Source organism: Chlamydotis macqueenii, chromosome Z, assembly GCF_036417535.1.
Source record: "Chlamydotis macqueenii isolate bChlMac1 chromosome Z, bChlMac1.mat, whole genome shotgun sequence".
Lineage (NCBI taxonomy): Eukaryota > Metazoa > Chordata > Aves > Otidiformes > Otididae > Chlamydotis > Chlamydotis macqueenii.
Genome location: NC_141593.1, coordinates 41,671,187 through 41,696,810, shown reverse-complemented (window position 1 = coordinate 41,696,810; position 25,624 = coordinate 41,671,187). Strand labels below are relative to the sequence as shown.

Genomic DNA, 25,624 nt, shown 5'->3' with positions numbered 1-25,624 from the left:
CAAAGCTTAAAAAAGCTCATGCCTTTAGCCTTCAAAACCTCAAGATTCCCCCTCCTCCACCTTCCTCCAGTTTTACCTTACTTAGCAAATTACCCCTAGTTTTCCTTAGGTCACTTGGAGTCCTCAAAGGATGCTTCTTAATTGGGAACGGGGCAGTAGGGCAATACTAACAGTTTCTCACAGCAATTCCCAATAGTCTAACAGACATTATTCAGAGAAAGAAAAGGCTCTGAAAAAAAAGATACTGACAGTCTAATTGAAAAAACCCCTCTCCTGGCTAACAACTTTACATTCTTCGCAAATACTGTCAACACTGTGCTGACTTCTCCTGTTGCTGGTTCTCTACCCCGGCAGAATTTTAATTCTAATTTCAAGGGGAAAAAAAAAAAACAAAACACAAAAACAAGAGAAGGGAAAAGGATGGGAAGAAGGAAAACAAAGAACAAAAAACCTAATCAAACGGTTTCTGTCAGTCTATACACTCAAGAAGGTGCACATTTTTCTTTTAAAGTGACTAAACAGCTTCCACAAAGGTTTAAATTAAAACTTTAATATATTTATTTTTATCCATTCTAAAAGCAGAAATTTAAAAAATAATCAATCAAAACTAAGACCAATATTAAATATACATATACAACAGGTTTGTAGCACAAGTATTTGACTACTCTGTGAAAAAGTTAGACAAGTAATCAGAAGAGTTAATGAGTAAGGCTGACTGTGGGTTCAAACTACTACCAATGATTAACAATAACATGACAAAAATAGATTCCCCATATGTTATAATAATTATTTTCTGTTAATAAAAGATTTTTAAATATTTGGCTTTTTTGTTGTTGTTGTTTGATTTTTTTTAAATATAGAGCTTCTAATCTCATTTACATATAGAGTTGGGTTCTTTTTTTTTTTTTCTTCAAACCTGAACATTTAGAAGAAAACATTTCATTTCTCTACACTTTAAGTTCTTGCACACAGAACGTGCATTTGAGTTTTCAAGTAGGCATAGTCAGAAGTGACTGCATTTAAACAATAATTCTTTTTTAAAATTTACTCAACAGCTTTCCTCCAAGAAAAGACTGATAGCCTTCTATAGCTACCTTTTAAAAATCAGGTAAGTAATCATCCTTGAAAAAGTATAATAACGAGATGGTTCTTATCCACTCCCTGACAAATTCTGCTACTCCACATCACCAGTCAAGGATAAGGAGGATTTTGCAGAATGGAAATTACACGAGTATTTTAAATCAAGACAGAAATATTTGAAAGCTTATTTCAATGCTATCACCATAAGAAACAAAATGCTAAGTTTCAATTCAACAAGTCATCTCCTTCTCTCACTTTTCCATTATTTTTCCTTATAAGAGAAAAGATATATCACTTAACTTTAAAATTTAACTTTCAACAGTTCTTCAGGGGAAATCCAACTCAAATGTTTCCTAATATACAGTCTGCAAGTTTGCACATGTTATTTATTCAAGCGTTTCTTCAATTGTTCTAGATGTCTTGCATCAGCATCCTGGAGAATTAATACAGTGGCTTTAGACTGAAGTGGATTAAACTCTATAGTCATCAAACAACAGAGGTCTATCAGTTGTTTTTGACATTTTTCTAAACCATCCTTTAGCTTCAGATGTAAAGCTGGATCTTTTTTTAGACGATTCATTTCAGGCACTGAAAAGCCAATCAAACTTGTTAGAATATCATCAGCAAAATCTACTTCAAGATAAGCTGAACCATCAGAAATTTTTGCCTTTATACCCCAGGATCCATTGCTGCTTCTGAGGTTTCCAGTGAGAGTCACAATAAAACACTTCACTTTCACAATTGTAACAGTTTCTCTTTTTTTTGCAAGGAGAAGGGAAATATATGTGAAAGGTGGAGAATCTAAATCTAAATGTGTCTCTACTGCGCTGCAAGGAAAGGTCCATGAATCATGCTTCTGTTGACCTGCTTCTGGATCCTTTTTTGAGAAAAATACAGGATCATCATTTAACAGCCTGCTATCAGAACGGTGCTGGGATTTACATCTTCTCTCATCTAGGTCTGTATCATTCTGCCTTTCTTCAGGCAGATTTCCCAAAGAAAAGTCTGCAGAACTGCAGGTCTGATGTATGCTCCTGTGCTGTGAAAAGCTACTATTTCCATCTCCATCAAACACTTTTCTTCCAGAAGTCTTTTGCTTGCTAGTAGCTTCTACAGGATTATATCTTTCATTCACATTATGTTTTTCACAAGTGCCATTTAAAGATGAATTGCAGAAGCTTCTAGATGTATGTGGAAGTCTCTCAGTAATTAAATCTATGTTTCTCTTCATGACCACTGGCAGCACTTCCTCCAGCTCTCTTTGCACCTCTTCTTCCAGAAGAAAGTCATCTTCTAAAGGAAAGTCATTTAAAAAGCCATCAACATACTCTAAGGGAGGTGCAACTTGTTCACCAGAATGAGGCAAAGGACTTCCTGATTCCTGTAGCAAAACATTTCCATTGTGTGCAGTCAGTGAACCTGAGGCTCTACTAAAATTGTCACTTCTACTGTAGTATCCGCTTTCTAAAGGTGTTTCATTGTTTAAAGCAATTTCATTATTTTCATCAAGACTGGCTAAAAGTTCTTCATCCGAAGGGCCTAGAGTTTGTTCTAATTCATCCACAGGCCTTGAAACAATTTGGTTGCGACCAGCTTGTCCAACAGAATTAGGGTTTTCATTTTCTCCAATTAATCTAGCAAGGACTCTTTCCTGAGAATACTCCTCCAGAAAAGCTTCCACCTCACCCCCCAACAGTTTCACATTTTCTGGTTTAAGCAGAAGGACCCCAAGACGATACGCAATATTACCCTGTACAGTGATTTTTGTTCCAGGAGGAAGATTACTGTGGAGGACGGGCACTGGTTGATACTCCATGCCCTGGATTTGATGTATCCCATCGGTTAGTTGCAGCATCAGCATTCGAGTAGGCTTTGCTTCCCAGGGCTTCTGAAATGCCTGCGTACTAGCTGTTACTTCTTCATTTACAGTACTTTTCCCTCTTAGCTTCTGCAGCTGGGAATATGCTGGCTGGCTAACATCAACCAGTGAATCAATCTGTATGGAGTAGAAGCCTGACAACTCTCCTTTAGGAGCATCTAAGATGGAGCCAGGCAAAATGGGATATTCCAAATCTCTTAGATCAGTAAGAAGCCATTGCTCAAACACCTGCTTGTTAATCTGAGCTTGACTTAAGTTACCACCACTATTTTCTTCCTGGATCCAACTAATACATGCTTCCAGCCACGTCAAAGGAACTTTAACATGCCACGCAGATGAAAGCCAAGTTTCCACTCTTGCTGCAATGTTAGATGTAGACATTTTCTTTTAAATTAAGAGTGAACTCCTAGAACAAAAAAAAAACAAAAAGACATATTTATTCTTCTGACAGTAGCTAAAGTCATGACATATCTCTCACTCATATTATAAAGAAATTTGCTCTCAGTTTGAAGTTCAGCTATTCTAAGTGTGACAAAATAGAAGCAACTTAAATTAAAAACACTTCTACAGATACTAAAAATAAACGTGTATTTCCAATATTTAAAGTTTCATTCCGCATTAAAAGTATGCATAGTTTATGCATCATGCAGTATCAGGAAAGTATGAAGACTTCTACAAGCAATCCTGCTTGCTGACTTCTCCTTTTGTGTTGATTTAATTAGAAATGTACAACTGAAATACTTTCCTCTGGATGGAATGCAAATGGACAAAAAAAAACCCCAGAAGTAGTTTGTTATATATATTTTTTCTATTTTTTTTTTATTTCTGTGTCTGCTCTTGACACCTAGTTTACTTTAGAAATTGACCTGAGAGGTGATTTTCCCATTTCATCAGCGCTGTTATAAACAGAAATAAGAGACCTCATCTACAGCAGCAACAAGCTGGGATCTATATCCCACTTGTACCACAGGGGTGACTTTTACATGGTAACTGGATGAAAGCTTTGTATCCGACAACAGAAAGCCAGCCTGAAACATCATTGTCATCTAGGGACATATATCACTGTTATCTATGGGACACTGTTTAGGGTTTGGTTGCAGTAGCACCAGGTCATCATCATCAGGAACATCAGTGGCTAATAAGCTCTAGCTTCTTTTTAGTGTAGGAAGTGGAAAGGATAGGATAGGATACCATAGGATAGGATAGGATACCATAGGATAGGATAGGATAGGATACCATAGGATAGGATAGGACAGGATATTTCATTTCAGTTGGAAGGGACCTACAACGATCATTTAGTCCAACTGCCTGACCAAAAGTTAAAGCCTGTTAGGAAGGGCATTGTCCAAATGCCTCTTAAACACTGACTGGCACTGACCACCTCTCTAGGAAGCCTGTGCCAGTGTTTGAACACCCTCTCGGTAAAGAAATGCTTCCTAATGTCCAACGTAACGTCCAATTTGAACCCGATGCAATTTTGAACCACTACCATGTGTCCTGCCACCAGATCCCAGGGAGAAGAGACCAGCACCTCCCTCTCCACTTCCACTCCTCAGGAAGCTGTACACAGCATTGAGGTTTCCCCTCAGCCTCCTTTTCTCCGAGTTGGACAACCCAGAATTCTCAGCTGCTCTGCACAGGACATGCCTTCCAGCCCTTGCACCACCTCTGTTGCCCTCCTCTGGATGCAGTCAAGGACCTGAACATCCTTCTTACATTGTGGGGCCCAGAACTGCACACAGTACTCAAGGTGAGACCTTACCAACGCTGAATACAGCAGAATCATCATCTCTTTTGACTGGCTGGTTATGTGGTGTCTGATGCACCCCAAGGGTGCACGTTGTCATGCTGGCTGCCAGGGCACACTGCTGGCTCACACTGATCCTGCTGTCAACCAGCACCCCCAGACCCCTTTCTGCAGGGCTGTTCTCCAGCCACTCCGCTCCCAGTTTACACTTGTGTCTGGCATTACTCCATCCCAGGTGCAGAATCTGGCGCTTGGACTTGCTAAATTTCATCCCACTACTCATTACTAAACGCCCCAGACTATCCAGATCGCTCTGCAAGGCCTCATGTCCCTCGAGAGAGCGAACAGCACCTCCCAGTTCGGTATCATCAGCAAACGTGCTAACGGTGCACTCAGCTCAGATCATTGATGCAAACACTGAAGAGACATCACGCTGCCCAACCGCCTCTGTTTAACCCCTTAGAAAGGATGACCAAGGAGCTCAACTTCCCTACAGAGCGCAACAGAAGCAATTAGCATACGAATAGTTAAGAAACACCAGGTTTGGGTGGTGGGTTTTTTTGTTTTTTTTCCACGACAACCTGCGGCGAAAAAAAACCCACCCTGCCTCCACTCTCCCCCACCCACAAGACACCCTGCAGCGACTGAACCAAAGCCAGGGGCCAGCCGGCCCCTCGGGCTGAGCTGTCTCCGTGGGCCGGGGCCCCGACGGGAGATAAGGGGGCGAGGCGGGGTGCGGGGCGAGCCCCTTCCCACCCGCAGCTGGACCACCTGCACTTACCGGGAGGAGCAGGAGGTAACCGGGGGGCTCGGCCTCAGCTCCCAGCACCGCGGGTTAGGGGCACAGGGCGCGGGACCTCCCCGTGCGCAGACCCCCAAAAACCCCGCGCGCCCCAGCAGCCAATAGGAAGCGCGCGTCGCGCGAGCTTTTAAGCATCGCGAGAGCCCCCCCCCGCCCCCCCCGCCCGACGTCGGGCAGCCAGCGCAAGGCGGGGTTTTCGCAGGCGCCATTTTCTCTTCCTACGACCGAGGTCGGTTTCGCTCTCTCGTGCCGCCCGCTCCCCCCTCCCCGCTGCCCGCACCGCTTCCATCGCAATTCCCACTGGGCAGGTAAAAACATCAACCGGCGGCGGCGCGGGGCGGGTGGCGCTGCCCATCTCCTGGCAGCTGGGCCTCGCTCGCCCTGGCCTTCACGGAGGGCGGGGAGGCGCGGGGGGGGGGGGGTGGGGGCGCTCCTACGCCTGACGGGCAGCGGCCTTACCCAGTGGAGCGGCACCGGGCCCGCGCAGGGGAGAGGCGGCGGGGCCAGTCGCCTGGTGGCGCTGGTGGATGTGAGCGTTGGCGGTGGGGGCTGCTCCCCTTTCTCTCCCGTTCGCGGTGGGGCCGGCGGCAGGCGCAGGTACGCGCAGCCCGCGGCGAGGTGTAGGCAGGGCCGGCGAGGAGGGGGCGCTGCGCGCACGCTGGGGGCGGGAAGCGGGGGACGACGACCGACAGGCCGGGCCGGGCCCTGCTGGGGCCGGCAGAGCTGCCGTGGTGCGCCGCTCGGCGCCGTTCCGTGACACAGCGGTGCGGGGGGTCCGCGCCTCCCCTGCAGCCGGGCCTCAGCCCCCGGGAACCGCCTTCGCCGGGTCCCCGCAGTGACGGTGGTGAACGGCGTGAACGCTGCGTGGAAGGAGGCCGGTGTGTGGCCGGCTCAGCTGATGCTGGCAGTAGCCCCTCGGGTGGCCGGGGCAGCCTGCGGGCCCCAGGGGCCCCGCCCGCCCCGAGGGGAAGACGAGAAGGGTGGACCTGTCCCTGCGGGCGGCCCAGGGCTCTGCAGCCCAACCAGCGTGGCTACCGGAGGCGCGGTGCGGCGGAGGCCGGCAGTGTTAGCGGCTGCTCTCAGAGGGCGGGGGAGCGGCCGCCGCCGCCGCCTTCCTGCGCCCGCCCTTGGTAACTCTGTGCCCCGGGCGAGTTGTCGGGAATTACGGCGTGCGGAGGGCGCTCTCGGCCGTGGCCTGTACGGGGGAGGCCGGTTGGGGAGCGCCCCGCGTCGCGGCTCGCCGCTGTTTTGGAGGGTGGGCGCGGCGGCGGCAGAGGAGCCCCCTTCGGCGGCGAGGCTGTCCCGCTCAGCCCTCTGCGCTGGCGCTCGGGCCGCCGGGCGCCTCCTTTGTGTCTCCCTGGGCAGGAGGGAGGGTAAAGCTCCCTGCGACCGCGTGGTGGTGGCGGCTTTTCCGCTGCCGGCTCCGCCTAGCAGCGGGCGGGCGCCATTACAGGGGCCGCCATTTCTGCTGGTCCCCGCCGCCGCCGGGGAGGTGAGGCTGGGGCTGCGGGGGTTACGTAACGCCGCCGCTTCCCCCACCCCGCAGCCAGCCGGGCTCCTCGCCGCGGCGGGCGGGCGGAAGGAGCCGCTGCGCGGCGGAGGGAGCGGGACTGAGGCGCGTCGGCCTTTCTCAGCTCTTTTCTTTCGTCTGTGGTAGGTGGTGCCGCGTCCCGCCTTTCCTGGCAGTTTTATCCTGTCGGTGTTTATAAAAACATGGCATTGGTCAGTTCAGTCCTGCAAAGTCGATTTACCCGGCAGAGCGCAGTAACCGTGAGCCCCCCTTACGTACGCGCGACTGGGGGAGACTAAAGTCCTGAAGAGTATACTGCAGTTCACTCCCCCAGCCCTAAAATTCCTGGGATGATTTGAAACAGAAAAACCGGAGCCTGAAAGGGCTATTTAAACCGTGTAAAAATCTGCCCGGCGCCTCACTACTCTCCCCCACCTAACAGCGTTTTGACAGCATCTGGCAGAGATTTCGCTGTCCTTAAATCTGTGTGTCCTAAAAGTGCTTGGAGAGACCAGCGTGTGCTGGAAAGCCAGTCGCTCGGCAGCAGGTGGCTGTAAGTGAGCACCCACCTGTCGGCAGTGCCTGCTGTTAGCCTGTACAAGCAGGGCAACAATTAAACATACTTTCAGCCAGCTGTTGATTTCTAAAAAGTTAAATGCACCTTGTTTTTTTTTTTTCCTTTATGGACACCAGAATGAGTGGCTACTATTTGTTGAGACAGTGGAAATTAATAAAATACAAGGGGGAAATACATGCTTGTTTGGCTGCGTTATCTGTAGAAACACATTTTTGAAGAGAGTAAGTTACGAAATTATTTTGTCCAGATTTCTCTCTAATGTGACTCACTAGTATTCTGTGATCTACTTAACAAAAGCAGGTCACAAATTAGATACCTATTTCAGAAAATTGTAGTGAAGTTCAGCTGCTTTTGAAGTTCTTGGTTGTGTTTGTGCAGAGGATTATATGTAACTGCAGAGGGTGATATTTTTAAAAGATTTTTTTTCCCAGTGTGGCTAGAAGTTGTCATTTCACTTTTGTTCAGCTGTTATACTTGAGTGGAAGACATGCTGAAATGCCTGCTAGTACATTGGTAGATAATTTATAAAAATAATGCTGACAATTGCAGTAATAGAACTTTTCTTTTTTAGTTTAAATTGTTTAGAACTAAACAGCAGGAGGAGATAGCTATGTAGTGTCCTTCAAAAAGTAAATCCAAGGCATATATCATTAACATGTTGAAAATAGGAGCTAGGTGCATGTTCACTTTAAGTATCTGAAAATAATTTTTAGTAAATGTGGTTACTTAAAACTAGTGTGTGCCAAAAAACTGTAATTCAGTTACAGGTAATTGTTTACCTGTAAGCTTTCAGACTTGTCTTTTAACTCCTCTGAGTGGTGTGTTTGTCCTGGATATGCTTTCTTTTTTATAAAGAAAGACTTTGCAGCAAAAACTCGGGTCAAACCTCAGGGTGTTTGCTGTAGGGAGAATCAGAGCTGTTAAGTGAGCCGAGTCACGACTTGATATATGCTGTTTTCGTAGGCTCTTGAACCAATAGGCTGTTGGATTTTGATCCCGCCCAGAATACTTGAGTTTTTCTCTGCGCGGATATATAATAGCGGTAAGTTCTAGAAGCAGGCATTTCTTTTTGATTTTCCTCTTTAGCACGATGTACAGTTTACCTTATTGCAAAGTAGATGTACCAGCTTTTTTATTCTTCAACAGGTTTTGCCTGCCCACCTAAGAAAAAAAGGCAATGGAGACTGAACAGCAGGAAGAGACCTTTACCAACACAGAGACAAATGGTAAATTTTTTAAAGGACTATTTATTTTTTAGAAAGAATGTCTTTAAATTTCAATGTTTCTAAATCTTTTGTAATGCTTTAACTGTATTAGATGTTTATATCAGCAGTAGTTTTGCATTGTGCATTAGATTTGCTTATTTTTAGTTAGACTCTGTCATTACACATGCTTTTGAAGCATAAATGCATAATCTTTCTGTTGGCGTGTTTTAGACATGGGGTAAGTAGCTGAAAGTTGCAACTAAGAATTTTAAAATATTTCATAGTTAAATAGTCAGTACCTGTGTGGAGAGTGTGAATATGTAAGAATACTATCAGGCATATCCATTAATTGGATTTTGTTTACTGCAGATTTTAAACACATGACTATAATTGTGTGAAATAGCTCTAAAGAGCTTAATGAAAAACTTATTGAGCGTAATTTTTGAGGAAGTTAGGACATTCGTGTAGTTGATTCATGCCAGTTTTTTTCCAAACAGTGTTTGAAGTGGTACTCTACTATGTTCCACCAGTATTTCAGTGTTGGACAAATTATATTTGAGCCTTTTGCCTGAAAGGTTTTTCTCAGTTGCAAATTATAAATAAATACTAACTGGCTACGGCTGCACTGCTTTATACAGCGTGTCGTGTATTTCTCACTAGCTGTGTGCAACGTGCTCATTTAAACCATAGTTCATAGATTTTAATGAATTTTCAGTGGTTAGCAATACATAAGCTGATAGTAAAGACCTGTTTCCGTGCTATGCTATGGTTGCGCCGAGTAGGCATCAGTAATTAGTGTTGAGCCAGTAGGAAAGAATGTGTTAAGAGTACAGAGCATGAATTTGGCATGTGTTCCTTTTTATTACAACTTAGAAAGTTAAATAAATGTTTGCGTTTCCCTCCTATGGACCTGTCTACAGGCAAACGTCCTGCAGAAGATATGGAGGAAGAGCAGGCCTTCAAAAGATCTCGGAACACAGATGAGATGGTTGAACTACGCATCCTGCTTCAGAGCAAAGTATGCTTTTTTGTTTCTACTGGTTTTGCTTATAGCATTGCTCAAGATAGAGGTGACAAAGAGTGTGTTGGGATATATATTTGGAAAGAATACGTACTTTATTTAATATGAGATAACTTATTAGCAGTGATTTTAAGTGTGTGTGAATGGCAGTAACAGTGTATTGCAATGGAATTATCTTCAGTGGTTCTTTTAAAGGGTAAGTCCCTAAGGATCAATATAGCTATTTGTAAAATATATACTTACTTAAAAATCAGAGCAATAGAAGTTATAAGGTGTTATTACATTTGAGCGGAAGGTTGTTACTTTCAGGGAAATGACTGTGTATTAGTCTTTGGAAAGGAAGCAGTCTAGAGAGTGATCAGCTAATGTTTGTAACTGAAATATGAGAGGTAAGAGGAGAACTTCCTTAGAACTCTAGTAACTCTCCCAAACAGGTCTACTAAACCTGTTCAAATAGGAAGAAAGGTGGGTGTAATGCTTCAGGGATTGCAATGGTTTCGTTGACAAGTGTAAATAGTTCTAGTAAAGTTGCTATGTATGAATTGCCTCTGGAATTTTGAATTATTACAGGTGATTTATACTTTCTGAAATACCTCAGTCTTTCAAGGTGGTGTGGGGGAATGTTACCATAACTGTGCGGAACTTGTGACCAATAGTCAAGTTACATCGCGTACCGCAAAATGGTTTAGATGTTGTTAGCATAATACATGAGCTGTGTGATAAAGCAATACTTTTGCATGTCATCCTTGAAATAACCTGGTAATAATACAGGTTTGGAATAGCCCTTCTTGACTATCTGCTGATTTATTCCTGTTGATGTTAGAAACTTGAAATTAGTGACTGGTAACATTGGCTTTAACCTTTTTCAGAATATACTGCTTTGAGAAGTCAGCTAAGTTACAGAGGTATAAATGAAAATTAGTGCTTGAAATTACCAAGAAATGTTTGGAGTGCAAAAGTGGAATTTGTGAACATACTCCTTAACAAAATAAAAGAAAAAAATTTTTAAAAGTTAATCAAATACATCAGGGAAATTATTGACCTGCATTGCATTCATACAGTATATTTTTTGAGAGCTATAGTCTGTGAGATTACTTTAACACAGGCAGAATGGTCTGGAAGCTTCCGTTTGTAATAGAAATCCTAGCTGCAAAGCTGGATATCCTTCTCTTTCCTAAGTTCAGTGGTAAGAGCTGTTGGTCACTTCTTCCATGGACAAATTATACCACTTTGTTTCAATTTTATTTGAACCTTTCAAAAGCAGTGCCCATCTGCCCCTATCCTGCAGGCCAACAGGGTAACGTGAAAATATATCTATCATTCTTAGTCTTGAGTTCAAAAACATGTTCTATGCTGTGTTGGCATGACGTAACTTCTGAAAACTATTTTCCAGAATGCTGGAGCAGTGATTGGAAAAGGTGGCAAAAATATTAAGGCACTTCGTACAGACGTGAGTATATATGAGTTTAAACTAATTTAACACCAATTCTTTCAGGGCACTACATCAAAAGCTTGATTGCATACATTTCTAGAAATGGGAGCAATTCAACTCTAGACATCAGTAGTCTAGTTACAAGCCATTTGTAATGATTGTTAGAGTAGATAACGTAGTTCTTCAATTTCTATTGTAATTAAAACCCAGCTTGACTCATGGGAGGAGAGATTTATATTACATCTCTTCGCTTTTGAATGGGATTCCACTAAATTACACACTTCAAGTGAATTAACATCCTAATTAGAAATATTGACAAAGCTTAAAACCCTTAATTGTACCATTTCCCATATGTGTGAAGCAATTACAATACTACCGAAACCATTGCAGGTGGCTGGCTTAACCCAGTGATAGAGAAATTCTTTAACTTCCTTTAAAAAAAAAAAGCAAACAAACAAAATGGTCCATCTGTTCTTTAACAGCTTGCACATGAAGCACAGAAGCATTAATGTTAAGGTTGCTTCATTTAAATACAGGTATAGAACAGTAAAGGAACATTCTACTCTCTTACTTGGAAGTATTTTTAAATGGTCATGACTTATTTGCCTATTCACATTTTACAGTGGGTTGACTCTTGTGATTAGACACATGCTCAGTGTTAATGTTGTGTATTTATAAAACTTGGCAACGCTTCTTAAATTCTGTTTGTTTACACTCCTGTACTTAACATCAGCTACAATTTCAACAGTTTTTCTGATCAAGACTCTGTTCAACTCAAGATTTGGCAGTATATCATTACAAATCAGTTCCAACGAAGTTCATAAACTACCGCAACTAGAATTGAGGTTTAAGTTGAAATGGTCAGGAATCATACACATGCTCACTAACTTCAACAGCTAGTTGTTTTTTTTTTTAGGGTGTTTTTTTTTGTGTTGGGTTTTCTTTTTTTATTTTTTAACTAAATCAATACGTCACCTAAGTCCACATAATTTAGATTGGTCTGGAAAATAACTTTCCCGATTTGCCCAAGGTTCTAACCATACCGATCTCGACAGGTTTTGTGTCTACCCTCATGAGCCAGCCTGCTACTGAAACGTCACATGTTAAAAGTAAAAAGTAGTTTAGTCAGATCAAGTGACTCATTTTTAAGGTCCATACTGTTAAGCCACAGTTGGTGTAGCAATCCGTTATTGTGTTAGTCTTCAGAACAACTTAAGCTTGTTTCATTAATTGAGAGTAATGAGTATAGTTTGTATTAAATTAAAATTTATTGCTTTTCCCCCTTTTCCCTCTCCTTGTTTTTTTGGCCATATATCTCCGTTGCCCATGTACTGGATCGACTTGCCCCTGCGTTGCCCACCATGACGTTGGCCCATCCGCCCCTGAACGCCCATGTGAAAACCCTGGTTGGCTATGCCCAAAAATGTGCTCGTTGCCAAACGGGTACCATACTTGACAACTTCCGATTGAATACCCATGCCCAATGCCAACATCCACGAACGCCAATGACCAATGCAGTACAATGCCAGTGTTTCAGTCCCAGACAGCAGTGGCCCCGAGCGGTATGTCCCAACAGTTTATGCCTCACTGCCTGATTAGAAAGAGAGAAATGTATTTTATTACCTGCCTTTGATATAATTAAATAGTATCCCCTTATAGACGGTGTATTGTTTTTTTTCAAGTTTTCTGTCTTATTTTCCCCATTAAGTCTTTTTGTCACTGAACTTTTACGTGAGTTGCCCACCCGAACGATCCACTAATTTTATTTCAATGGAAGGAGCACAGCTTCAAGTGTTGCATATTCGCTGCATTGTAAATCAAATTGTTTTGAAATAGTCTCTCGCTCTGTCTTTGTGGCCCACCTTGCTCCCTTCAACATTACCTGTTCATAATTATTTCTGATGAAATGCTAACTGGTTCACTTTCCTTCACTTCCCATTTGTTTTGGTATTTTTTTTTTTGTCTTGCATTTGTATTTGTTTTCTTGGAGAGCCCATTAGTAATCTAATTTCTAACTGGTCTCATAACCTTACTCCAGATACGATGTTCACCACTTGCATATCCCCACTTTTTCTATGAGAAGGTGTGCCAGTTTTACCAATGTAATAGCGAGGGTATCCTAAATTAGTGGTGGCGGGGAACATAAATATTCACTTCTGCTTTCAGTTCTGCGTCAATTTCTTGCCCACTTAATCTGAGCCCTTCCAAAAGCGCATTCTGTCTTTCTTTCTTTCTCTCTCTGCAAGACCTATCTAATCTTAAATTTATCATGCATATGTATTGGGCATAAACAAAGATGCATGTGTTGTAAATTGAACAAACAGGTTTACTTTAAATGGGGAATATTAAATGTAAGCTCTTCTGTGTAGTAAATCTTCTTAGAATTTTGTGCATGATGCTGAAAAAAATTTACTTCTTCTTTTCTGCATTGTCCATATTGTCTGATATGATGGCCTCCAACAGCATCTTGAGTATAAGTGCAGATATAGAGACAATTGGAGAAATCTTGAAGAAGATTATCCCTACTTTAGAAGAGGTATGTCTCTTAGCATTTGTGGTTTTTTAGAGGTAAAATATTACGTTTTGAAACAAGAGGGTTCTAGGTTATTTGACACTTTTAAAATACAGTAATTAGAAAATAAAAACGAAAAGCATCTTAAAGAAGGGTTATGGCTCTCAAACTGCATGTTTGTATTGACATATTTTTTATAGAGGACATAGTCACTGTTTGTTAAATTAACGTTCCAAACAGCTTCTCCCATTTCAAATTACTTTTCACCTGACTTGCTTAGTGCCCGTTTTTAAGTAGTTGTAACTTGAGCAAGATGCTTAAATAGTTACGATCCTCCAAAGGAAAGCAGGTTTAGAATTCAGCAATAAATCAAGTCATACCATTGTGTTTGGAGAAAAAAAAACAAAACAAAACAAAACCTCAAGTATTTAAAAAAACTTTAATGTGACTAATATTTTGTTCTTTTCCTTGCATGCATGTTTCTTACAGTATCAACACTACAAAGGCAGCGACTTTGACTGCGAATTAAGACTCCTCATTCACCAGAGTTTGGCAGGAGGAATTATTGGTGTCAAGGGTGCTAAAATTAAAGAGCTCAGAGAGGTACTTGTTTCCTGTTCTTCTGAGACTTGGTTTTTGTTCAATAAACAATTTAGTGTTCTGTGTTCGTAAAGGGCAAGTATAAGTATCTTCAGTACATACTGATACGTTATTTTGATGTTCTGAGATGGATCTGGGAGTTGCAACTTTCTTGCAAACCCACAGGAGTAAAGTCGTTGGTAGTGGTAGAGCCTAGGACTTTGTAGCAAGCGTCTAAGCAATATTTGTGGTAATGTTTTAAAGAAAGGAATTTTTTTTTTTTTTAATTTTTATTTTTTTAAAAAATTCTACCTCCTTGAAGACTATTGTTTTCTTTCAGTGAAGGAAAGAGATTTTTAAAAGCTAATGGTCTCTGTAAACATAGAACATCTCTGTTTTCTGACCTTTCTTGGCACTGTGTCAGAGACAATTTCAGGCCAGTTCAGGTGTTAGGCTGATATCTGTTTATGTGGGTTGAGAAAGGCAAGATGACTAGATAGAATCATGGCAACATCGCTGTCTTGTGTACAAGGCATGTTTTCTTGACATCTGAAGGTTAATGCAACCTGTAAGCTTGCAATGGATATGTGGTCCTTTTGCTAGTGTTTAATTAAATGGTGGTGTTGACAAGCCATAATTGAAAGAGATTAAACTTTTTTCCTGTTCATACAAAACTATGTCAGCACAGATCTTAATGTAGTCCTAAAATTAAATTAGTTATGAGAACTTGGAAACAAGCATACACTTAAAATGGCTGGCAATTTAATTGCCTTTTGGATTGTTTCTTTATAAATGTTTTAATGGGTTTATGAAGCTGTTTAAAATGCTTACACTGGACAATCTTGGATTTTTTTTTTTTTTCTTCGACAGAACACGCAGACCACCATTAAGCTCTTCCAAGAGTGTTGTCCTCATTCTACTGACAGAGTGGTGCTTATTGGTGGAAAACCTGATAGAGTAGTTGAATGTATCAAGATTATCTTGGATCTTATCTCTGAGGTAATGTTTATTTAATTTATTTTATTCTTTCATTGGCATTCATGAATGTAAGGGAACATCTGGGTGAAAAATGTCCTCTTTCAGTTTCTGTTTTGAATTCAGAACCTTCTGCTTTCCCAGTATCAAAGTGATTGACTGTTCCCACTTTTTGAAACTATTTCCGTTTTCTAGAATTGGGATGCACCTTATGGAGAAGGAAAACAATTTTCAGTATTAATGGGCCGTTATTCATGCTTTGTGTATCATTAAGATGCAAAAGTTGAAGAGGAAGGGAAAAAAAAAAAATCTATTTGCCACTGATAAGTAACAGCATAGTTAAGTTTACAGGAAACATGTCACCATCTCCTCCTGTCTAACCAGTGTTGTGAAATCAAGAACGTGTTCCAGATGCATAAATTTGTATTTATATGTTTAATATATTAGTTTAATTAAATATGCTAATTGTAATCCTAATTGATTGGGGAAAATTGATTTTTTGTTTTATTTGTTTTAGTCTCCGATTAAAGGACGGGCCCAGCCTTATGATCCCAATTTCTATGATGAAACCTATGATTATGGTGGCTTCACAATGATGTTTGATGATAGAAGGGGACGTCCAGTAGGCTTTCCGATGCGTGGAAGAGGAGGTTTTGATAGAATGCCCCCTGGTCGTGGTGGACGACCTATGCCTCCATCAAGAAGAGATTATGATGATATGAGTCCTCGCAGAGGACCTCCACCTCCTCCACCAGGTCGTGGTGGTAGAGGTGGCAGCAGAGCTCGTAATCTTCCTCTTCCTCCTCCACCACCTCCTCGCGGCGGGTGAGTTGTTGCATAAATGCATTACAAAAACCTCAGATTTTGTGCATTCTCCTGAATCATACTCATCTTTCTAGTGGTTTTTTCATGTTGGTAGTGGTTATGCAGGACTGAGTGTGTATTAGACCAGAATATTTTGAAAAGTACTGGAATTTAATTATTTGATGTACTGTAGTAATATATCAGGACTACAGTCAGTAGTTCTGAAACATTTATGTCATTCAGTACTTTACAGAATTTCACAGAATTGCCACTTTGATAGAGTAGTTTGAAATTAAGTTGTGTGTGAACCATAAATGTGAAAATTTAAATTATAATAGATAAAATAGTTTATATCTCCATCCCTGGAAGCATTGGAAGCATCCCCAGGTTGGATGGGGCTCTTTGAGCAACCTGATCTGGTTGAAGATGTCCCTGCTCCTTGCAGGGAGGTTGGACTAGAAGACCTTTAAAGGTCCCTTCCAACCCAAACTATCCTGTGATTCTGTAAGACAATTCATATGTTGCTGCTTTTTTTATTTTAGAGATCTTATGTCCTATGACCGAAGGGGCAGACCAGGAGATCGTTACGATGGCATGGTACGAGTTTAAAATTTGCCTTGTTCTGTTTTGTAAAGACAATTAGCATGCTGACTCTCTGAAGATACTGTTGGTGAACACATCCACTTAAGTGTGGGACATGCGTGGTTCTGATCATACAACCAAAATATTTTGTCCATATAAATGGTCCCTCCTGTGGAGGAATGGTTGGGGTGGAAGTGGTATATAAGACATGATCTCTTTTCTTTCCTGCCAGGAAAAAATGATTTAGAAAGTTTGTGCTGTACTCTGCAGGTTTTCTTGCATTGCCTGTTAGATTTTTTTTTTTTTTTTTTTTTTAATGAGGATGACAGAAATGAGAGTTGGTAGCCTTTTCAGATGAAAGAAGACACTTCAGAACAGCATTCTTTTAAATTCTTTGGTTTATACATGTATTCTCAACACTAATGTTGGAAAGCACAAGGATAGAATAATTCAGATTATAGAATAGTATCTATGAAGAGTTCTAGTTGATCTGAAGGGTTATTGCACCTTTGAGTCAATTCTTGTATATTTGCTGGTTTCTCTGCAAAAAAAATCTCCTGTAATTTCAGATGTTTTGGAGCTAAGGCTGCTGCTAAGTTGAACCCAAAATTAAATTAGGTACATTTAGCCCTATTAATGCTAATATTTGCTGAGGAAAAAAAAAACCTGCCAATATATGTAAGCTTTAAAAAAAGACATAAAGAAACTCTTGGATGTTGTATTCTAAAATACGACTTCCTAGCAATCATCTGCTGTTGTACTAGTTCCCTCTTTCCTGGGAAGAGGAATCATACGTGTCTGGGAGGTGAATCTCTACAGTAACAATCTTTTCTCCTCTGGCTTTGTTTGGCACCTTAAGATGACAGGTGAGATGAGATGGGGTTTTTTGTGGTTTTGCCTTTTTTTTTTTTTTTTTTTTTTAATGAATGGAAGAAAAGGAGTAGAGAAGAGCTATGAAATGGGCTACCTAAATGGGCTTTACAGTTTCCTCCTTGGGAGTAACAGTGAATTTGCTGGGGTTCCAGAGATAAGACAGTACTGTCAGCCTTGTAAATGCTGAGATGAGAAAAACCCGTTTTGATTTTAAAAGATATTGTTAATTCTCCTTGCCCATAGAAAGTCATCTATGTGAGAAGATACTTATTTCTTAGTCTGCCTTACAGTTGTAGTTTAATTAGACACTGATATTGAAGGAGTTCACTTGGTTTATAATCTCTGTTGTGAAGCATTTTGCTGAAGTGCAGACTTAAATGCCTGTGGACCATAAGGGCTATTCTGGCAGTTGAAAAAAAACTGAATATGTTTCCAGTATTTCTTCTTTTAACATCCTCATCCTGGGGAGTCTTTCAGATACATCAGTGCACACAGATAACAGTGAGGGGGGTGGAAAATAAAGTGGACAAGCATATAAAGCTATTTTATTCTCTTGCCTCTTCTTTAATTAACTTTGTATTAATTAATTTTCAAAGCACAAAAAAAATTTAAAATCTGAGTTAACAGTTAAATCAGAATGTCTCCTGTTAGGTGGACTGTCGCTTCATTGACTTCTGTTTCTTCAGACTTCTGTTGTGCTTTTGCTCCTTCAAATCCTTCCTAGTTTTGATTTTTTTTTTTTTTTAACTTACATATGTATGTGTCCATGCATGTGTCTTGACATATAAATGCTTGAATAAAGACACTTACACTTAAAAAACTACAAAACATTCTTAATGTTTAAAAGACTTTACATTAACAAGCATGTAAAAAATCAGTAAAGGAAGAATGTATGACAGCTCTTCTACTTATGCATGCAGATGCTGGAAGAAAGTTAACAAAATTTCACTCTCCTGTTAAAAGAGAAAATTCTCATTTGACATAATTTAGGACTGTGTGCACTTTCTTTCATTAAGTGTAAATTTAGTGAGTTCTTACTAATACTAAGTACATGGCCTTTTCCAGCTGGTGTGTCATCTGGTTTCTATACTAGTACCAGTAGTCACTAGCACAAATGAGTCTGTAGAGTAGAATATTGCATTGTGTATGCTGTTTTGAGAAACTAGTTCAGAATGAACATCAGTGGCTGAAATTGTAGACTTCTAAAAGAAAGCATATTCTTTTAGAATGTGATAAAAATATCACATATTTTGTGATATTATGTGATAAAAATATCACATTTTTTAAACTGTAATTTTCTAATATAGTTAGGCAGCAGTAGATTGTTAGCCTAGTGATTAGCTATATGAGTTACATGGAAGTGAATTGGTAGAACATAGGAAGCAGTGTCCTTTGTGCTTGACCTGCTGTTGGCACGGAGATAATCACTGACAGTTACTTGTTTCAGTCTTACTAATCCTTCATTTTCTAACAGATGGCAGAAATAAGACTTTGATACATAATAGCACTTGAAGGTGTTTGAAAAGGGGCGGGGGGAGGGGGGCTGGTGGAGGATCCTTCCGGCTTTGCTCTGCCATTAGCTGACCCTCTTTGTTAGAGGAAAGTCTAATTAACACCACAGAAAGAGGGGGGAAGAGTGAGTGTGACCACTTACAGTTCCCTCACAGTGAAATTAAAAGGGAGTGAGTCTTGAAAGTGATATAAATCATATACTTTTTAAGTCTTTGTTGTAGTACAAATGTTTATACCAGTATGTGTTGTATTTGCTTGCCAAGTTACCTGTAAGTCTGTATTACACGGACTTAATTTAGATTTCTTTACTCTTTTCTTCCTATCATGTTGTGTCTGGAAGATGATGCAGTGTCATGTGGATGCCTGTGACGACATGCAGCCACCAGAGTTGGTGAGTGTGCTCAACGTTTTTTGAGAGTGCTTTATTGAACAGGTTAAGTGATAACAGGAATATTCTTTAGTATAGCCAGTTGCAGCTTACACCTATTGAAAGTCATAAAACTGTCCTTCTGACTTGGAATTTATTGGCAGTTCATCTTAACAGTGTGTCCTGTGCAGGCAGGTAATGTTAATAGAATTGTGGAAGTATGCAGCAGCACGTCCGAAAGAGAGGAGCTTTTTTGTACCTCTTTTTGCCTATTTTACACACAGTTTTTGTGTTGTAAATAGCAAGTAATTTGTCCATAACTGGTGCATTGCAGATGCATGCATTTAGGGTACATATTTTGTATTAGCTTCATATTTCTCATATTTCAAACAGTAAATATTAAAAGCAAGTTCTTACTTATATTTGTGGATAAACTATAATGCCTTACTTATCAATGTATTTGAAAATATACCATTTGATCAGATGGGTTTTAGGAAGGGAAGTAACGGGGTTCATCAGGTGTTCATGCTGTCTAGAAGATGGCAAAGTGCTGCCAACTACTAAACATCAGTTCTTAGCTTACATTAACACAGCAAACGTAATTACTTATCTGCTGTCAAGTTCATTTGCTGTCCTGTAGTCTGGGGAGGCAGAAATGGTCGAGGAGAGGATTATTCATTAAAATAGGTTAGCCCAAAAAGGGATCCTTTGGCAAATATCGACAGGAATATGTCTGTGTGTATGCAGTATGCTGCTTTGATCATTCTCTGAATTAAAGTCTTAAGCAGAGTCCTTTATCCTGTTGTGTTCTGGACTCCACTACAAGCTCTATTATGTTGTATTACAATCTGTATTGCTAAGAAATATGATTGCACAATATAGGTTGTACAGCAGAGGATAAGCTTAACTATTTGGTCTGAGTACTTCTGTTTTGATCTTCTGAAAAGGTATCAGGTAAATAGTATTTTGGGAAAAGTTGTTGTAATACAACTTCTGCAAATAAGTAGATGTGGTTGATTGATCTTGGCTGGCTGATAGGTGCCCACCCAGCCACTCTCTCACTCCCCCTTCTGCGCAGGATGAGGGGAGAAAGTAAGGTGGAAAAGCTTGTGGCTCAAGATAAAGACAGGGAGATGGCTTACTAATGACCATAATGGGCTAAACAGAGCTGGCTTAGGCAAGATTAATTTATTGACACTTAAACATAGAGTAGCATGGTGAGAAACGAAGAGGAAAACTAAAAACACCTTTCCTTCACCCTTCACTTCTTCCCAGGCTCAACTTTGCTCCTTCACTCCTGACTCTTCTACTCCCTCTGCCAGCAGTGGTGCAGGGGGCGTGAGGGATGGTGGGTTGCAATCAGTTTGTCACACTTTGTCTCTGTTCCTGCTTCCTCACACTGTTCCCCTGCTCCAGTGTGGGGTCCCTCCCATGGGATACAGTCATTCACAAACTGCTCAAATGGGGGTGTTTCTAGTGGACTGCAGTTCTTCAAGAACTACTGCAGCCTGAGCCCTCTTCATGGGGTACTGTCCTTCAGGAACAGATTGCTCTAGTGTGGGTCCCCCACATGCCAGGCACCTGCACGGGGCTCTCCGTAGGCTGCAGCTTTCTTCAGAGCATGTCTACCACACTAGGTTTTTTTTACCCTTTCTTAAATGTTATCACAAAGGTGCCACCAGCTTTGCCAGTGGTCTCAGCTGTAGGCAGCAGTGGGTCCATTTTGGTGTTGGCTAGAACTGGCTGGCTTTGTCTGGCACAGGGACAGCCCCTGGCCTCTTTTCACAGAGGCCACCCCAGCAGTTCTCCCAGAAGTTGAATTCTGGAGAACTGTGCATATTTATTCTCTGCTTTTATAGAAAAGTATAAAAGTGGGGTCTTGTGCACTTCGAAGGCATTAAATGAAATGAAGCACTTGGTCTCAAATACTGGGCTAGAAATCATTAAAAAAAAAAAGGAAGCCAGGAGTGCTCGTTGAAGTTATTTGGATTTAGTGTAGGGTAGCAGAACAGAAGTAACTCATTACTATCTGTTCTGAGATACAAAGGATTGTAGCATAGTCAGAATCAAGAGAGAAATTATAGAGCTATTCTTAAGAACTTTTTTTTTTTCCCCTGAAGATGCAGATTAAGTAGGAGGATTAACAGTCACTGGGTAAACTTTTTTGTCCCCAAACTGGATACTTGAGTCTCTCCTGAGCTGTATTAGTAGCATTAATAAGGCTGTACTCTTAACTTTTCATTTGAATGTTAGTTTAGTCCGAGGGTTAGGAGTAAGTCAGCATCAACAGCTGTCTACTGCCAGCTGAATTAGTGAGACTGCTTCATAAACTGGTATAGCTGGATCCTTTATGTCGTTTTATGCCTCACTCCTTGGGGTTTTGATAGGGCAAGATAATAGGTTAGTGGCATTTCTTTCACCCACCCCTTTTGTTTCTGGTCTGCCCTTTTTGCCTCGGTATGCTTTGAGGGCACAACACTGTTGCATTTATAGTAAAGTTAGGTGTTGAGATTTTTGCATAAAATAGGCTCAAAGTTATTTGAGATATTGATATTTAAGATTAAAATATTTTAATGAAGCATGGCTATTCACTAAGATATTTTTTTTTCTTTCTCTTACAGTTTGAGGGTGGCTCTGGATATGGTAAGTGTTTATGTAGAACCTTTACATGTGCTTCATTATGTAGTTATTAAAGGGCTTGATGCATACGTTTAAATCAGACTATTCTTATGCAGGGGGACGTGGTTCATATGGAGATCTTGGTGGACCTATCATCACAACACAAGTAACGATTCCCAAAGATGTAAGTAACGTTGACTTGCTTTCAACTTCTGTTTTCTCTTAAAAAAAAAAAAAAAAAAAAAGTCACAGCCTTTTCTGAGACTATGTAAGTAAATCAGAGGGATTGAGGGTGTGTGATAAGTACTTCTCATACAAAACAAGTGTTTCTAAATCACCAGAAGTGTATTCTTTGGGTGCTTGTTTTGTGTCTTCACTTTAGAGAGACACTAAACGATTTTATTAATTGTTAATATTTAGTAATAGAGATGGTCTAGGTAACTTGTTTTTTTTTTTTGCAAATGAGCAACTGGTTCTCCCAGTTTTATCCCACCTGTGTTTACACAATTAATATTGCAGAGGATCTTTTGAGGCTGTAAAGAAGTAAGCTTCCATTGCAAATCTTAGAACTAAACTTATGGAAGCTACTCAAACACTGCTGGGACTTTCGTAACTGTTTTTAGAGAGAAAGTTGTGTCAGGAAATTAATGCTTTGCTTTCTCCCATAGTTGGCCGGATCTATTATTGGAAAAGGAGGTCAGAGAATCAAACAAATACGTCATGAGTCAGGAGCTTCGATCAAAATTGATGAACCGTTAGAAGGCTCAGAAGATCGGATAATAACTATTACAGGAACACAGGACCAGATACAAAATGCACAGTATTTACTGCAGAACAGGCAAGTTAAAGTTTAATGTTGTCCCTGCTGTCAATTTTAAACTGACTGACCATGTACATTCTCTTCTGTGTGATACAGTTTTTAGAAGGCAGGTTTTAAGTAACTATTTAAACCTAACTTCTCCAGTGGTAGTTCTGCTTTGCTTCTCTTCTGTTCTCCATTCTAACTAAAATGAAGACACCCTCAAAACTAACCTTGCTGGAAGACGCCTTAACCAAGCAGTCCTCTCATTTCTCTGGTGAAAACTGCTGCAAAAAACTACTTGTAATAAGTTACATAGAGCCTGTAGAAAATATAGAAGATTTCAGTGGATGTTGGTCTAGTTCTGTGTGGAAGACTAGTGATTTTGTTGTTTTTAGATAACGAAATTGACAACAAATCACAGTCTGCCATATGGCACAGACCATGCCTCTACAGGACAAGTTGAAATCGATTTGGTGCTGTTGTGCAGCATTTCACACCTTACTGGCATTACTTTTTCTTTCTGACAAATACTAATGGCTTCCAATTTAATTTGCTTAGTTTCGCTTTATTAACATGTTGGTTGTCATAGCAGACTTCAGTATTTTAACTTGAATATTTGGCTTTAGATTACTAATATTTAAATGTGCCTAAAATATGTTGATATACCTGTAATTATTAGCCATTAATCTTTTAGAATTATTTACTTTAAAACATATTGGGAATTTGTAATTTAATATGCTCTAAGAATGTAATTGTGAATGTTGATGCAAGATGTATGGTCCATCATTCTAATACATGCTTTTTTCTTTTTCTTTTATAGTGTGAAGCAGTATGCAGATGTTGAAGGATTCTAATGCAAGATTATTTTTTCTTTTTTATAGTGTGAAGCAGTATTCTGGAAAGTTTTTCTAAGCCTAGTGAAGAACTGAAGGAGTCCTGCACCCTTTTTTTTTTTTTTTTTCAATCTGCTTCTGTTTAAAAAGCCAACATTCCTCTGCTTCATAGGTGTTCTGCATTTGAGGTGTAGTGGAATCTTTGCTGTCCACCAGATGTAATGTTTTAGTTCCTTACAAATACGTATGGGGAGGGAAAGGGCGCATGAGACTAACAGTGACATTTTGAAGCAGCAGCAGAGAGTGATTTTTTTTTTGTTTGTTTTTTTTTTTGTTCATTGGTGGTGGTAAAATGTAATGTTTTTCTGTAATTGTTGTGAACACCCTGTACACTGTATTTTTTTCTGAAGGGGGAAGAATACTGGTAGTCCCCGTGTCCCTGGCATCCTTTGAGAGCAGTGTGCAGAATGTAATGCTCTTTTGTAAGAAACACTTTACGATTTTTAAATAAATTTAGTGAACCTATTCTTGGTGGTCATTTTTCTTCAGATATGTATAAGGTAATACCTAAAATGGATACACTTCCCCCCCCCCCCCCCCAATCCCCCTCCATAAATGAAAGTTGCTGTTAAGCTTGCTGTTCTGCTTCTTTGATGTAGATGGAGTTATCTGGGGGTTTTTGACAAATTAAAGAAACTGTGTGAAAACAAGGACTCTGCTTTGCTGTTCGGGAAAAAATGCAGAAATATTCATGGAAATGTGTAAAACTTGACATTTTTGCAAGTGTTTGGCCCTCTTTGCAGTACATATATATATTGGTGACAGTATATAAATAAAATATTTTAAAACTTTGTGATGTCACTGAGTAAACAGTGGTAAAGTACACCTGGTTATAGACAGCTTGCTTAATGCAGATAACACTTTTAGAAATGACAGTTGCTGTACCATTAATGAATGAATTATAGTTTTCTGAGCTTTCATTTGTATGAGGTAGAAATTCTTATAAATGGCAAATTGACAGCATCTAACTCTGTAACTTGTTTTTCATTGTATGCAAAACTTAAAACTTATTTGGTTTCCCTGTTGTATGTTGAATTTCACAGGAATTATTTGTGAGAAGTTAAAAAATATAAAGCCTCTGGATATCATGTAATACTTTGGCATTTGTATTTATAGTTTTCAGGTTTTAATTTCACTTCCTGAATAAAAACTTTAAAAACTCAAGTGTGTTGCACATATGGATACGATGGGTCCAGACTAAGCATGGATTGTTTTACTGCATTTAGGTTCTTTTACAACTCTTTAGGGTGGTTTTTTGGGGTTTTTTTTTTTGTTTGTTTTTGTTTTTTTTTTTCTCCCCTTGGGTTGTAGATTATTATGCTTTCCTTTTTTTAATGGTATGGGGTAATTCCTGTCCTAATGGGAAAGGCAGGGAGCTAGGAGGTTCTGTGCGTGGCTGACCTTGAGCTACGATCGGTCCCTCAGAGACGAGAAGACGGCAGCCGCGCTGCTCGGTGGCCGCCTCGCCCGCCTCCAGCGCTGGCACTTGATCGGGCAAGGCAGAGCTGAGCGAGCGGGGGCAGCCCGCAGTCGGGGCAAAAGTTTTGCCCAAAACGTAAGTGACCTAACGTTAGCACGGGTGCCGAATTTCCCGGCGTCCGGGCAGCGAGGTGGGGGCTGCGGGCGGTGCCTTTTGGTGTCAAACCGGAAGAAAAGCTCCGCAAGTATCGACCGGCACGCGAATGTGTTTTGGCCGTTTGCTTTTTTCCCCTTCTTTCCAGTGATGCGCATCTTCCGGAAGACTTCCTTACCGAGAAATGTAGCACGTGCACCGCTCCAGCCTGGCAGGATTTTGGGAGGTTTTCTTGCAACAACCGTCTATGATTTCGGATGCGCCCCGGAGCTTCCCGCCG

The 25,624-nt window shown here is 40.7% G+C and overlaps 2 protein-coding genes across 6 annotated transcripts; one reads left to right on the top strand and one right to left on the bottom strand.

Annotated features, from left to right (window-relative positions):
* Positions 1–648: 648 nt before the first annotated feature.
* RMI1 (RecQ mediated genome instability 1) lies at positions 649–6,058 on the bottom strand. Its single transcript, XM_086769959.1, has 2 exons — positions 5,968–6,058; positions 649–3,365 (listed from the first exon to the last, which is right to left on the bottom strand). The coding sequence occupies exon 2, from the start codon at positions 3,338–3,340 to the stop codon at positions 1,463–1,465; it is 1,878 nt and encodes a 625-aa protein (XP_086626085.1). The 5' UTR covers positions 3,341–3,365; positions 5,968–6,058; the 3' UTR covers positions 649–1,462.
* On the top strand, positions 5,679–24,935 carry HNRNPK (heterogeneous nuclear ribonucleoprotein K). Of its 5 annotated transcripts, none has more exons than XM_086769964.1 (16): positions 5,685–5,816; positions 8,559–8,637; positions 8,742–8,821; positions 9,721–9,818; positions 11,215–11,271; positions 12,772–12,815; positions 13,717–13,789; positions 14,255–14,368; positions 15,215–15,343; positions 15,837–16,144; positions 16,666–16,720; positions 19,431–19,481; positions 22,079–22,100; positions 22,178–22,260; positions 22,745–22,914; positions 23,760–24,935. In XM_086769964.1, the coding sequence occupies exons 3-16, from the start codon at positions 8,773–8,775 to the stop codon at positions 23,788–23,790; spliced, it is 1,284 nt and encodes a 427-aa protein (XP_086626090.1). In that variant the 5' UTR covers positions 5,685–5,816; positions 8,559–8,637; positions 8,742–8,772; the 3' UTR covers positions 23,791–24,935. The 5 variants fall into 5 exon arrangements, with proteins under 5 accessions (XP_086626089.1, XP_086626090.1, XP_086626086.1 ...); XM_086769960.1 differs by having other exon boundaries at positions 23,699–24,935; XM_086769961.1 differs by lacking the exon at positions 5,685–5,816 and adding an exon at positions 5,989–6,105 and having other exon boundaries at positions 23,699–24,935.
* Positions 24,936–25,624: the final 689 nt, after the last annotated feature.

Bases quoted from the DNA above. Each gene is read 5' to 3' on its own strand.
- RMI1 (XM_086769959.1), bottom strand. From the start codon at position 3,340: ATGTCTACATCTAACATTGCAGCAAGAGTGGAAACTTGGCTTTCATCT.
- HNRNPK (XM_086769963.1), top strand. From the start codon at position 8,773: ATGGAGACTGAACAGCAGGAAGAGACCTTTACCAACACAGAGACAAAT. The intron at 16,145-16,665 runs GTGAGTTGTTGC...TTTTTATTTTAG, and splicing joins CCACCACCTCCTCGCGGCGG to AGATCTTATGTCCTATGACC. The intron at 19,482-22,078 runs GTGAGTGTGCTC...TTTCTCTTACAG, and splicing joins ACATGCAGCCACCAGAGTTG to TTTGAGGGTGGCTCTGGATA.